The sequence below is a fragment of the Falco cherrug genome, chromosome 11 (assembly GCF_023634085.1).
Source record: "Falco cherrug isolate bFalChe1 chromosome 11, bFalChe1.pri, whole genome shotgun sequence".
In the NCBI taxonomy this organism is placed as follows: domain Eukaryota; kingdom Metazoa; phylum Chordata; class Aves; order Falconiformes; family Falconidae; genus Falco; species Falco cherrug.
The window spans coordinates 13752319-13765525 of NC_073707.1; the positions used below are offsets into that span (position 1 = coordinate 13752319).

The 13207-nt window shown below is 42.2% G+C and overlaps 1 protein-coding gene across 2 annotated transcripts in view; it reads right to left on the minus strand.

Moving 5' to 3' along the window:
- FARSB (phenylalanyl-tRNA synthetase subunit beta) overlaps window positions 1–13018 on the minus strand; it is a 42625-nt gene extending 29607 nt beyond the window's left edge. The window contains exons 1-12 of one of the 2 annotated variants that reach the window (XM_055723214.1): window positions 12849–12976; window positions 11969–12046; window positions 11705–11760; window positions 9506–9660; window positions 8895–8967; window positions 7525–7640; window positions 6935–7085; window positions 5608–5716; window positions 3247–3317; window positions 1871–1932; window positions 1732–1783; window positions 103–164 (exon numbers count right to left, since the gene is read on the minus strand). In XM_055723214.1, coding sequence (XP_055579189.1) covers window positions 103–164; window positions 1732–1783; window positions 1871–1932; window positions 3247–3317; window positions 5608–5716; window positions 6935–7085; window positions 7525–7640; window positions 8895–8967; window positions 9506–9660; window positions 11705–11760; window positions 11969–12046; window positions 12849–12906 — 1043 coding nt within the window. In that variant the 5' untranslated portion in view covers window positions 12907–12976. Of the gene's footprint in view, window positions 1–102; window positions 165–1731; window positions 1784–1870; window positions 1933–3246; window positions 3318–5607; window positions 5717–6934; window positions 7086–7524; window positions 7641–8894; window positions 8968–9505; window positions 9661–11704; window positions 11761–11968; window positions 12047–12848 lie in introns of both variants that reach the window. The other variant, XM_055723215.1, reaches the window with a different exon arrangement.
- Between the last annotated feature and the right edge of the window lie 189 nt (window positions 13019–13207).

Consider the following 13207-nt stretch of genomic DNA (forward strand, 5'->3'; position numbering starts at 1 on the left):
AAGCACACAGTGTAAACATTTTTAATACAATGCAATAATCAGTATTTTCTAGTACCATTTTCACGACTAATGAAAACTATGTTTGCATTTGCAGTAACACACCTGATCCCTATTTTCTTGTTAATGTGATCAGATTTCACCTTCTCTTTTCGGTAAGCCAGTTCCTAAAAAGAAAGACAAAGCTTTTCAGTATACACAACATCTGCCATTTCTACCTAAGAGGATTCAATTTTGACATCTTAGTAGCCTAACTCCTTCTAATTACAATAATAAAATGACATACAGAGAAGGCCAGTGTGGAATATTAGGCTAAACTAAGTATTTTAAGGTAACGGGATTCTAGAAAACGTGTTACAGTACTGGATGTAAAAGCTGTTCTCAGTTAAGCTAGAAGGTTGAATGCAGCATGAAATCCCCATTACTGAAACTTCCGATAATTTCTGATATATGCAAGTAACAGAGTTGCTGAAAGTTTCTAGTCACCAGTTTATTCTAAGTCAAAGCCCTAAAGCAATGAATGGTCATGCATAAGATCTCATGGTCTAGGTCAGATCAAATGACTTTTAGGAGGAAAAGGAAAGAAAACTTTCTATTTCTATATTGGCACAGAAGTATCTACTGGCATTTTACTTAGAAAGTTTGCAACATATTTAAGAAAGTTATTTTGTATGTATTTACTAAGGTGTTTCTAAACTTCCAGATATACAAATCCTTAAAAACCTTAGCACCTAAAACTTTGGGGATTTTTTGCTCTATTTTGTCTAGGAAAGCTACTTTGGTTACTGCAGAGATTTCTGTTTTGTTGGATATCTCTTCAAGATTCTAGGTCTTTCCTCTGTTGATTAAAGCTGACATTGCTAAGAGAAAAGGCTAAAACACCACTAGAAAAACTTTCAGTAAAAATTAGTTTCTTTCCCTCTAAACAGTTTGTACTTGCTTGATAGATGTGGTTTTATGAACCCAACCAGACCTCTGTTTGTTTTCAGTTACTTTCAGGAAACAGGAGGAATTGCTTTCTTTACACTTCTTAAGAGAGCAAAATTAAGACCCCATTACTGCAGAGGTCTGCCTGGGACTCCAAATGCAGGCAAACCTGCACTTGAAGTCAACATCCTGCCTTATGGACCTTTATATAGTTGGAGTCTATGAGGTGAAAGACTGAAAAATCCAGTGTTACAAGGTTATTTTAACTGAAGGGCATTAAAGCTTCTAGATCTGATAAGTACGTTATGCTGAGGCTGATTACAGTTGTCCGCTGGTTTAAGGACCTCTTCCTGCAGTCATTCTTCCTGATTTGGAACATGTAGGTTTTAAAGACTTTAGACACAGATTATGACCTTTGATTGCAATCTTTACTTGTTCCTGAAAAAGTTCATATCACATGAACTCTAAATCACAACAATGGTTACCACTCGTAACTTTAAACCCTACCCTTCTTTTTGGAGTATCGGGCTATGTCAGTGAGACTGTATTTTTAGACTTATCATAAATTAGTGGACCTTCAGAATGAGTTTCCTAGATAAGGGGAAGCTGGATCTATCTTTCATGGGGCTAGAGAAGGCCCTGACTCACTAATATATAGATAGTGCCAAGCTAAGCTTTTCCACTATGTCAGAACCAGTGTATACTGACAGCCTCTGCAGAAAAGCAAGACAATGTCACTCTTACCAGGCTTTGTGTAAATAAAATCCTTTCCCCAAGGATACTAAGATATCGTATCACTACGCTTACCGGGTAGATGATGGTCTTTCCATTAGGATAAACCACTTCTGCTGCTTCAACACTGAGAAGAGACAGAAAAAGAGAAGTAAAACCATTTTTAAAACACAGCCCAAATGTAATATGTTTCTGACTAGAGATTTATACTCACCTGAACGGCTTCTCACAATATTCACTAAACATCGTGACTATAATATCAAGAACAATTTTTGCCTACAAAATAAAGATAATAATCACATTGAAATCTGTCATCTACTTGTGCTGAAGTAGACAATATATTAACAAGAAATGGGGGGGGAAAAAACTTAACTTACAGTCTCTTAATTCTATTCAATAACTTAACAACCAAAATCCTAGCAGACTAGAGTAGTGATTGAATTTTAAAAATGTTTTTGTTCTGCTACAGAGAGATTTATGCAAAAACTCAAAATCCTTGGTTTTCAAGGTTCTGAAACATTTTTACATCTTTGCTAAGCTCTGTTGTGAAGATACACAGAGTTTTTACCAGTCAGAACTGGGTCTTCCCAACCTTCAGCCTAATTAGCTATTTCACTGAACTTCAAGTGAGAATGTAGAGGCTGAAGGACTGTGCATTGTAGTAATACACTATGAAATAACCCCATTTGCAAAATCTTTTGGTTTACAGTTAATATTTTAAGAGTTTAGTATAACAGAACATAATCATGAAATTCAGATCAAATTCTCAGTTTCCAAGGATTGTTTTTTTGATACCGTACAGTATAATTTCCTTCACATAAACAGATCAGCACCATTTTTGTTTTTACTATCAAGGCACGCAGTACCAAAAAGCAGTTATTTATTAGTCTGCTTAAAAGCCACCCCTCAACGTGCGGATTTGTTTGTGTGGTTAACATCTCGTTGTGTAGTAGGGCAAGTTAAAAGCACTTTTGCTCTTAAGCGTCAACATACTCTCTTTAGGGAAACTATCAACGAATGCACAACTTATATTCCTGAACAGGCAATTATAACTGCTAGGCTTTCATGCTTTGGCTTTGAGTTACAGAATTTGCATGTGGAAAAACTTCGATATGACAATTATTTGCACAGCATCCCTGCTTGAAAAAGATAACAAGAAGAAAAAGTGTTGTCTTCCCTCAGCCCAAATTTTAAGTAGGAGGTAAAATGATTCATTACAATGAGTATTCTGGCTAAATAAGCAGTCTTAGTGAGTTTTACTGTTTTCGAAGCCTTTCAGATTTAGAAAAAGTGCTCAACAACAACAAAAGCCCATAATTTACTTAAATCACTTTCTTATACAAACTGAAAGTGTCAGTGTAAAGACACAGTATAAACCAAAATCCAATGAAAATACAACACTGTCTATACAGCAAGGCAAAAACTGTTGAAGGAATTCCACATAGTCCTACAACTTATCTTGCCCTTTTGAAATGGGAGGTTGGATCCATAAAGTAGCCTGGCTATTGTAGGTCTTTGTATTGTGGCCCTATCGCCCAAAGGGAAAACAATGACATTACAGCATAACAGAAGCAGGAAAGATTATTTTACCTTTGTAATATCTGTGCCTGTACATTCAATAAATACATTTCTGGTGTTTATGCTTATTTTTGTATGATCTCCTAAAACATGTGAAGACAAAAACATGTTAAGAAATGTTATTCCTTTTCTTGCAATGACACTGATACCAACTCCCTTTTGTGATTCAGAAAGATCACTGTCATCTTCTTCCATAGCTTAAAAAGCCACTGCCTACTGCACGAGCATTCACAATTCTTACCAGAATATCACCTCTTTTTACTTTTAAATTCATGAATTCAAATTAGGAAAAAGACAGACCAGGTTATGCTTTACATTGAAAGACACACAAATCTACAGGCATCTTGCTATCGGGCTAAGAAAGCGAGCTGGCACAATGGTGGCTGTCTGCTGGTTGCAAAGTGGTTCTGCACTGGCAGGGCACCTCATCTTTCCTGGCTTTAGTAACACGTTCACATTTGATGTGTGATGTGCGTAAGCGAGCAGCCGTGGACAGGAATGAGTTCAATGGTTTTGAAAAGATGATTTACAATGACAAATATCCATAGCTCCTTCTGTGAATAACCAAGATCTCTTGACACTGCTGATACACTGTGGATTTGTCTACATTAGTGATTCATGTCCTACTACGGGTTCCTTTTAGGCATGAATCTGCTTTGTGTCTGTACTGGGAGTCATGAGGTGTGCACTGAAGAACATCACTGATGCACTCAGAACTGTTTCCCACCTGGAAGATTCCAGGTGGAACATACACTTAGGGGCATCACCTAAAGTGTGTCTCTTGCAAATTGAACGCAAAGTGTCCCCCAGTACTTGAATGTACAAGAATGGGGTTCTGTTAGTAACCCACGAGCGATCTAGAGCAGCTGTACAGAAATCTGCCTCGTTGCCTGTTAGGTATAGATGTGCAGTGCACACCTTGAATGAATGTCATTGCAGGTAACCATGCAGCATGGACACAGGCATCCTACAATTGTATGGGATTGTGCCAAATCCGACCTCTTTGTCCTTGTCTTTCATTACGCTGTTTGCTAATGGAGACGCACGCCACAGGAGGCAAAAGGAAGTACACACTTGGATACACATGGCATTCTTGCTTCCTTTGTTTGACCCTGATCAAGTAATTCAGCTTCTGTGTTTCCTACCTGAGAAACCAGGTTACAGCTAGACTTAAAGTTAAGTGCACTGAAGATCTTAAGACTGAGGGATTTTGTATTCCCTTCCCTTTGATGCTGTGCTGTACCTCCTTGCAGATGGCATTCCATCCATTCAGCATTTCTGGATGCACTTCAAAGCAAATACAACCTTTCACTTTAGTGCTTGTCAATAATCCAAAAAACCAATACAGATGTTTACATTTCATTATCTGTTTAAAAAGTACCTTCAACCTGGAAGCCTCTCTTAAATACTGTTCTTTACAATAGAGACAGGTATTAAATTTAACTCAACCTTTTAATTGATAAAATGTAAGCAATATGCAATGCTTATTCATGAAACATTCTGAAGTGTCAACAGTGGTTGACACTACCTTCAATTGAACAGTCATTCTTACCAGTCCCTGCCACAGAGCTTGAGCTGCCTTTTAAGAAGATTTGGGTTAGCTGTTTAACATATGGATAAGGTCAATTAGGAAAAATACATCCAAAGAAATTATCACTGCAAATTTTATCAGTCAGTGTAGGGAAAGTTACCAATTCTTTACATAAATATGTAGGTATACTGAAATGTCTTTGTTAAAGGAGTAATTCTTGCTATGTCATTAACTAGCTTCAGTAAACACGGTTCTCAAAAATCACCCACAGTTTCTTTTGTGTTCAGAGGAAAACCATGTTTAGAAACAATGCAAAAAAGTCCAGATCAGTTTATTCTTTTTAAGCCATTAACATCTTCCGAAATCACTTGTACGCTGGGCTTAAGACCTAGGTGAAAAGTCCCCTACTGTGACCACATAAAACGGTGTACCACGCAGACTGTTACAGATATCAGTTTACAAAATAATTTCTTACATGCTTGTTTTAGCAAAATGTCTGATGAACAATGTTTATGTATGCAAACAAAATGCTTTCCTCACAACAGTTCCTTTCACGAGGAACCTTTCTTGAGTTCTTGAATGGTACGAGAAGCTAAATGCAGAGGCTTGCAGTGGGACTTTTACATCCTCTTGATGAGGATGAGGAAAGAGGAACACTGTCAGCCTAGGGAGGGAGCAAAAACATTGGCTGCATTTAAACTGAAAGAAGACTATACACAATTGTAAATGAAACAATTTTAAGTAAACAGAATAATCCTTATTACATCAGTGCTTCTGTTAAGACACTCTGGCTCACACACAAAATAGCAACGACAGTATAAATTAGTCATAAGTAATCTTACCATTGATGATTGGTGGCATGGACAGAACAACACCGTTGCTGTCATAAATGACAGGATAAAGTGGCTTGTTTTCAATTAGGTGTAAATAGTGCCGAAGGTGGCTGTCAGTCTGGAGAAACAAAGCACAACGTATGTTTCACATTAGCTCACTTGTGAACTTCCATAGTGCTACAATCCTTTGCTGAGAGATTAACAAGAATTTTGAAAGGGGGAAGGATTTGGTTGAGAGCTAGGTACTTCACTAGCAAAAGCTGTTTGCTCTCAGAAGCAGGAAAACTTTGAAATGAGCTAACTGGATTGTTTGTTTCTTCACAAGTGTTAAAAATTATTTGTTTAAGGACTCTCTCAAAGATGCGTAGGCGATGCTGTCCAAATGATGCCCTTGTTCACCGCAGCAGACCTTTCATTGCCAAACCCACGGGCACACATCCTTAGTTTCTAGGAACTTTCCTTACAGTGATAAAAATTAGCGCTACAATACCTAACTATAAATTGCTTAAATTTAATTGAAAATTTATATCTGTTCCAATGACAGAGGTATACGCTGCACTAAAAAGATAATTTACTTATAGTCTCTCTGATACCCCTTGTTTCCTAGCTCTCTTACTCATCTTTAGTAAGAGATCTTTGAGAATTTATTTCTCTCTATGGCCAGTATGTGTGTTCCAGCACAGCTGCATACTGTAATGACAATGATAACAGTATCATTTTCTAATGCTGGCATTTAAAGTGGCCCACATAAACACCATAAACTTAGACCTGACAGAATCTTTTCCTAGCATTTACCTGGTTTCATCAGGATGCTCGGCCAAGAGCAGTGCCAGACTTAACCTGAGCCTTTCACACAGCTATGCTTGCCTAATCTGTGGTTGAGCAAGTAATTTGACATCCTCCCCAAGTAAAATGGCTTAATTAAAGTAACATTAAAAAATACGATATTACTTACCCCAAGCTTTTCTCAGCTTTGTATGCTATCTTACCAGTGTAGATATATAAATACACCATCTTTTTACAGTATTATTAAGAACATCATGAAAAGCAGTCTTTGTGTTGATAAATCAGAGGGTTAATATCAGACTCACTATTCTAAGAGTTGTGCTTAGCCACAAAACATCACAATGTATCTTTCATGGACAATTAGGATAAAGTATTACCATGCATTTCTCATGAATAAGCAAAATGTGGAATGTTCACTGCCTGAAGCTACAGAAGATAACTTTTATTTATTTGCAAGTACAACTCTTAATAACAAGGATAAAAGAGATATTAAGCCTTGAAAATGTATCTTCCTGCATTTAGTGCAACAAGTGTGAAAAATCTCACTTACTCTATACAGATCCATAATTTGTGAAGCTGTGTACTCCTGGGATTGATTCAAGGGCTTGAATTTAATTTCAGAAGGTGCTTTAGCTGTAAAAGTAAATGGACCAGAGATGGTGTCCAAGTCATGGGTACCTATTGCTACTAATGCTCTTCTCCTAGAAAGAAAGAAGGCAAAATAATGATTTCACTAGTAATATTTGGAGTTCCTTCGCGACAGAATCTCATGATGCTCTATACTTCTATACATTCATAGAACTTACTGAAAAAGTAGAAGGGCAATTTTGAGAAACCTAGAAATTCTTTTCACGAATAACATTTTAACAAATGTTAACAACAAAACAGTCAAAGGCAAATCTAATGGGACCGTTGCAAAGTGCTTCTTTCTCAACTGTTGTAGGAGCTGTAACAGCTATTTATGTTGAAAAATACTGAGAGCAGGCAAAAACTGGCAAGGAAGTGAGAAGGATCAAGAGAGCTGCTATAGAAGACTTTCCTTAGCATAATTATAAATATAATGCCTTTCTGCCAGAGGGATGTGCAGTTTTAACGTGATAAAAGCATACACATAGACATTATTTTAAATTAAGTACTAACCTGCAAATATTTTGGTGTAGTTTTTCTTGGAGGTCGATGAAACTATCGTAACGTTCCTTGGTAAAAGTTATATTACGAAGGACTGCAGCTACAGCATGAGGACGGACATGGACAGTCTACAATTTACAACAGCAACACATTATAAATTTCAAGTACACAGAATATACAAAACTAAAACTGATTAAATGTGCACTTGTCTTTATAAAGTCCTCTTTCGTAAAGTAGTAAGCAAAAGGGAAATTCACAGAAAGACATCAGAATATCAAGGGGAAAAAAAAAAAGACAAACCAAACAAACCCACTCCAGGTCTGATGACAGACAGGGAGGTTTCCAATTCACAGTGTAATGGCCCAGAAGGTCAATGCAACGTGAGCATCTGGAACTTAGGTTTGACGAAGTTCAGCAAAGGCAAGTGTAGGGTCCTGCCCCTGGGGAGGAGCAGCCCCACGCACCAGCACGGGCTGGGGCTGACCTGCTGGGGGGCAGCTCTGCGGGGAAGGACCTGGGAGTGCTGGTGGGCAGCAAGGTGCCCATGGGCCAGCAGCGTGCTCGTGTGGCCAAGGTGGCCAGTGGGACCCTGGGGTGCACTGGGAGGACCGTGGCCAGCAGGTGGAGGGAGGTGATCCCCCCTCTGCTCTGCCCTGGTGAGGCACATCTGGAGTGCTGTGCCCAGTGCTGGGCTGCCCAGGTCAAGAGAGACAGACTGCAGAGGGTCCAGCGGAGGGCTACGAAGATGATGCGGGGACTGGAGCATCTCTCTTACCAGAAAAGGCTGAGAGATCTGGGCCTGTTTAACCTGGAGAAGACTGAGAAGGGATCTTACCAATGCATAGAAATATCTTAAGGGTGGGTGTCAAGAGGATGGGGCCAGGCTCTTTGCAGTGGTGCCCAGCGACAGGACAAGAGGCAACGGGCACAAACTGCAACACAGGAAGTTCCATCTGAATATAAAAAAACTTTCTTTACTCTGAGGGTGACAGAGCACTGGAACGGGCTGCCCAGAAAAGCCGTGGTCTCCTTCTCTGGAGATACTCAAAACCCGCCTGGATGCAATTCTATGCAACCTGATCTAAGTGAACCTACTTTAGCAAAGGGTTGGGCTAGATGATCTCCAGAGGTCTCTTCCAACCCTGACCATTCTGTGATTCTGCTATCTGCTACTAGGTTCACCAAAAATGATTTTTCTATTGTTCCTCCCCCTCCCTGTCCCTAGAAATCAATCGTGAGTTAAAAGATATTTAAATTTCTTTATCCCTTGTTCTGCAATTAAGATTTCCAGTCTCAGTGCTCTTATAAAATGAGTAGTGATACCTATCTTGCTGATTCAGAAACTCTCAATAAAATCACAAAGGTACAGTAAACATTTTTACCTCTTCGGTGATAATCAGCCTCTGACCTTCACCCTGAGGTGGTATTATCTTTTCATACCTAGGGAGATTTATCCTAGAATAAAACCAGAAGTCAGCCTGTAACTGAAAGAAAGTTCCCCAAATGCAGGAAACTTCAGAAATGTAGAAACAATTATATGCAGAAAACTTTCTTTAGTAACATTTCTTGGCATGAAAATTAGCTAACTGTTTAAAACTTGTTTTCTATGGAATAGTAAACAGATTACTGAACTAGAAAGGAAATACTCAAGAAGATAAAGTCATTGCAGAAAAGTGAAAACAATTATTTGTTTTGGTATTAAGTACAGAGCATCCCAAGGAAGCTCCTCTGCAGGAGTTCTTTACAGAGGTTAAGTCTCAAATGGAACAGCAGCTGAAAAATGTTTAGAACAGATACAAAACCCAGTAACATTCTAGTGTAGTCTTTTGAAAATATACAACAAATCCTCTCCAGAGGAACATCTGACAACTCTGATCTACACATGAGATTGTACTCAAAATCCAAGCAGGTGGCAAGTTTGTTTATTGACCAGAAATGGACTCATATGTAAACAAATAACAAACCACACAAAAATCTCACAACTCTGCATTACCTTTCTTTAAAGACCTGCAGTCCTCGGACCAATCCTTCAAGGCAAAGGAGATCATAACGGTTGGCAGGAACATCAATTTTATAGAGAATGGTATCAGATGCACCCTTTGCCTTTTCTTCACCTTTTTCTTTACTTATAATGTCTTTCTCAGATGTCTGAAATTAAGCAAAAATGTGTTTTTAACCTGAAATTTCTTAACATTGACAGGAGTATGATGGTGAGGTAATATAGGAAAAATTGTATTAATTAGAAGTTTAACAGTGTAAGTTGGATTTATAGAGCAAATGGACACACCAAACACCAGAAATTATGTAAAATCTAAATTTTTCTCAGATTCAGAGACTGTAATGCAGTATACCAAAAGAAAATCCACCATTAGAATTTGAGTTTTAAAAAAAGAGATTATAGAAGCAAGAGTCTCCAGGCTAGCAGATCCCAGTAGAGAACTGAGACATTATATTTAGCAATCTATCAGCACATGGCTTGTCATATCAAGTCTATTCTGAAATAAAGCATAACATAGGATGTCCAGATGTCTTTTAATAAATATCATTAGAATATCAATTAATTAAAATTAAAAAGCAAATCCAAAACAGGTCTACTTGAACAAGATTTACATGAAAACAGGTAACAGGGCTAGCAAATTTCATGACTACAGAACCTGAATCAAAACTTTAAATATAAATTAGTTACAATTTAGACAACAATGTCCAGGACAAATACATTTTTGTGGATACTGCACTGAAGAATACACACAAAACAAAGCCAAACAGATCTTGTAAAATATGTTCAATACATGTCTGTGGCTGTATTTATGTTGCTAAATAAAATGGGGCTAGACTGGAGCTTGCGCAGGCTGCCGACATCCATGAAGTATAGCAATATGCTGTCTTGGGTTCTCTTGCTTCCATGATGGTAATTTTTGTGTTTCTGTTTTTTTTCAGATTCAAAACACCTGTGCTAATACAATCTATTGCAACAATAGTTTTTAAACAAGAACCTAAAGGTATGTGTTGCATATTCTACCCTGTGGTATGCAGATGTGTAAGGATGTTTCAGGATGAAAAGCCTGCTGCAGTGCTGCTGAGCAACTGTACAGGTCAAAGGGGCCTTCAAGTCTCCTCTACACTGCTTTTTGAGGATACAACATTGTATCCTCCAAACCTTGCCTAAACTTTTTCTTGGTACCTGCTAGAGGGCATTACCCAACACTGTATCAGGGAATCCTATCAGGCCAATACCGTATCAACACACTGGAGGGAAGGGTTGCCATCCAGAAGGACCCTGACAGGCTTGAGAGCTGGGCCTGTGTAAACCTCATGAAGTTCAAATAGTCCAAGTGCAGGGTCCTGCATGTGGGTCGGGACAATCCCAAGCACAGACACAGGCTGGGCAGAGAATGGATTGAGAGCAGCCCTGAGGAGAAAGACTTGGGGGCACTGGTTGACAGGAAGGTCAGCATGACCCAGCGATGTGCGCTTGCAGCCCACAAAGCCAACCATATCTTGGGCTGCAACACAAGAAGCGTGGCCAGCAGGTCGAGGGAGGGGATTCTCCCCCTCTACTCCGCTCTCGTGAGACCCCCCTGCAGTGCTGCCTTCAGCTCTGGGGCCCCCAACGTAACAAGGACATGGGCCTGTTGGAGCGAGTCCAGAGGAGGCCACAAAGATGGTCAGAGGCTGGAGCAGCTCTCCTAGGAAGACAGGCTGAGAGAGTCGGGGCTGTTCAGCCTGGAGAAGAGAAGGCTCCGGGGAGACCTTATGGCAGCCTCCCAGTGCCTAAAGGGGCCCGCAGGAAAGCTGGGGAGGGACTTCTGACAAGGGCATGGAGTGACGGGACAGGGGGAATGGCTGGAGGCTGGAGGAGGGCAGATTTAGATCAGATATTAGGGAGAAATTCTTTCCTGTGAGGGTGGTGAGACACTGGCCCAGGCTGCCCAGAGCAGCTGTGGGTGCCCCATCCCTGGCAGTGCCCAAGGCCAGGCTGGACGGGGCTGGGAGCAACCTGGTCTGGTGGGAGGTGTCCCTGCCCATGGCAGGGGGGCTGGGAATGGATGATCTTGAAGGTCCCTGCCAACCCAAACCATTCTACAACTCTATGTATATGCTGGAAATAATGCCGCATGAACTCTTACAAATATAAATGCTGTCAATACACTACATCTACTGAAAAAGTAACAAATAAAACCCCATTACTTACAATTTCATCAAGCTCCAAACCAAACTCAAAGCAAAGCTCATTAAATTCTTCATCAGCTGTGAAGAAAGAAGGTGAATTTTTGCTTAATAAGCAGACCTCAGACTGTAAAAGGAATCTTTTCCTGTTTGTTTTAAATGTTTTCAAACAAGGTAACAAATGATATTTTGAAACAGGGTAATAGCAATTCAAGGAAAGTTGCTTGTATTTGCATCTGAGCAGTAGTTTCTTTAGTACCGATTGCATTTATTGACAAGTTATTCTTACAGCCATAGCAAGGACTTCTCAGCCCGGCTCTGCTGCCGGCTTCACTAACTCTGGCAAGTTTGTCAGAGTAGCTCTGGCCTGAACAGATAAAAAGGAGGGAGTAGTTACACAGCTTCTGCCAACAGCTAATTTTTTAATCAGTCAGCTTGTCATACAAAGGTTGCATCAGCTGTGTTATGACATGTCAGTCACACAACCCTGATGTGAAAATGGTAATTTGCACCCATCTGTCTGAAGAGCGCACCAATTCCAGCAGGGACTAGATAAACTGCTGCGTGTCCCCAAGCGCTCTTCCAGCCAAATAGTTTTTAAGTGAAATTTCTACAGAGCCAGGGAAGAAGGCCCGAATAAAACCACACTATTAACTGTTTGCTTTGCCTGCTCCCACCTCTTCCCTTTCCTGTTTGCTTTTACCAGTTCCTGAAACAGACAGGGAAACTGCAACCAGACACTGCGCTCTGGGAATGCAGGGTTCCGACGTCCTGAAGGATTCGGGCTGATACAGCACGTATCTGGGCAAAAGGCCTGAAGGGCCCGGGGGAAATCCAGGGCCTCGCCTGGCGTGCCGCGGGGCGGTGAGGGGAGGCGGCTGGGGCGCGCCGCCGGTACGGACCCCGCCGTCGGCCTGAAGGCCGGGCTGCCCCCGCCGCCTGGCTCAGCTCCGCTGACACCGGGCTGAGCAAGGAGCGACGGGGAGCTGCCGGCGGGGGCTGGGCCTGCCCGGGGCCGGAGGCCGCGGCCCATCGCAGCACAACCGGAGGCTCCCGGGAGGCTCCCGAGACGCTCCAGCCGCCGCAGCCGCCGCCCGGCCCGCCTTACGGGGGGCGGCGTGAGGCGAGCAGCGGCCCCGCGCAGCCCCCGGCCCGCCCGCGCCACTCACTGTAGGTCCTGCCCAGCGCCTGGAAGAGCAGGTCCCGTTTCACGCTGACAGTCGGCATGGCGGCACCGGCTCTGCCGCACCGGCTCTGCCGCACCGCGCCTGCGCCGCCGCCCGCCGGGCCCTCGCCGCGCCTGCCCCCGCGCTGCCTGAGCGCCGCCCGCCCTTGGCCCGGCTCCTGCGCCCGCCGCGCCCCTCGCCCCCCAGCGCGGCCCTGCGGGGGCGGCCTGGCCGCCCGCCCGTGCTGCGGGCCCGCCCGGCTCCTGCGCCCGGGGACGGGGCGGGCGGCGCGCCGAGCGCCGGCAGCGCGGCGGGCAGCTACGGCGGCGGCACCGGCCCGGCGTCCCTCGACGTGAGGGGCC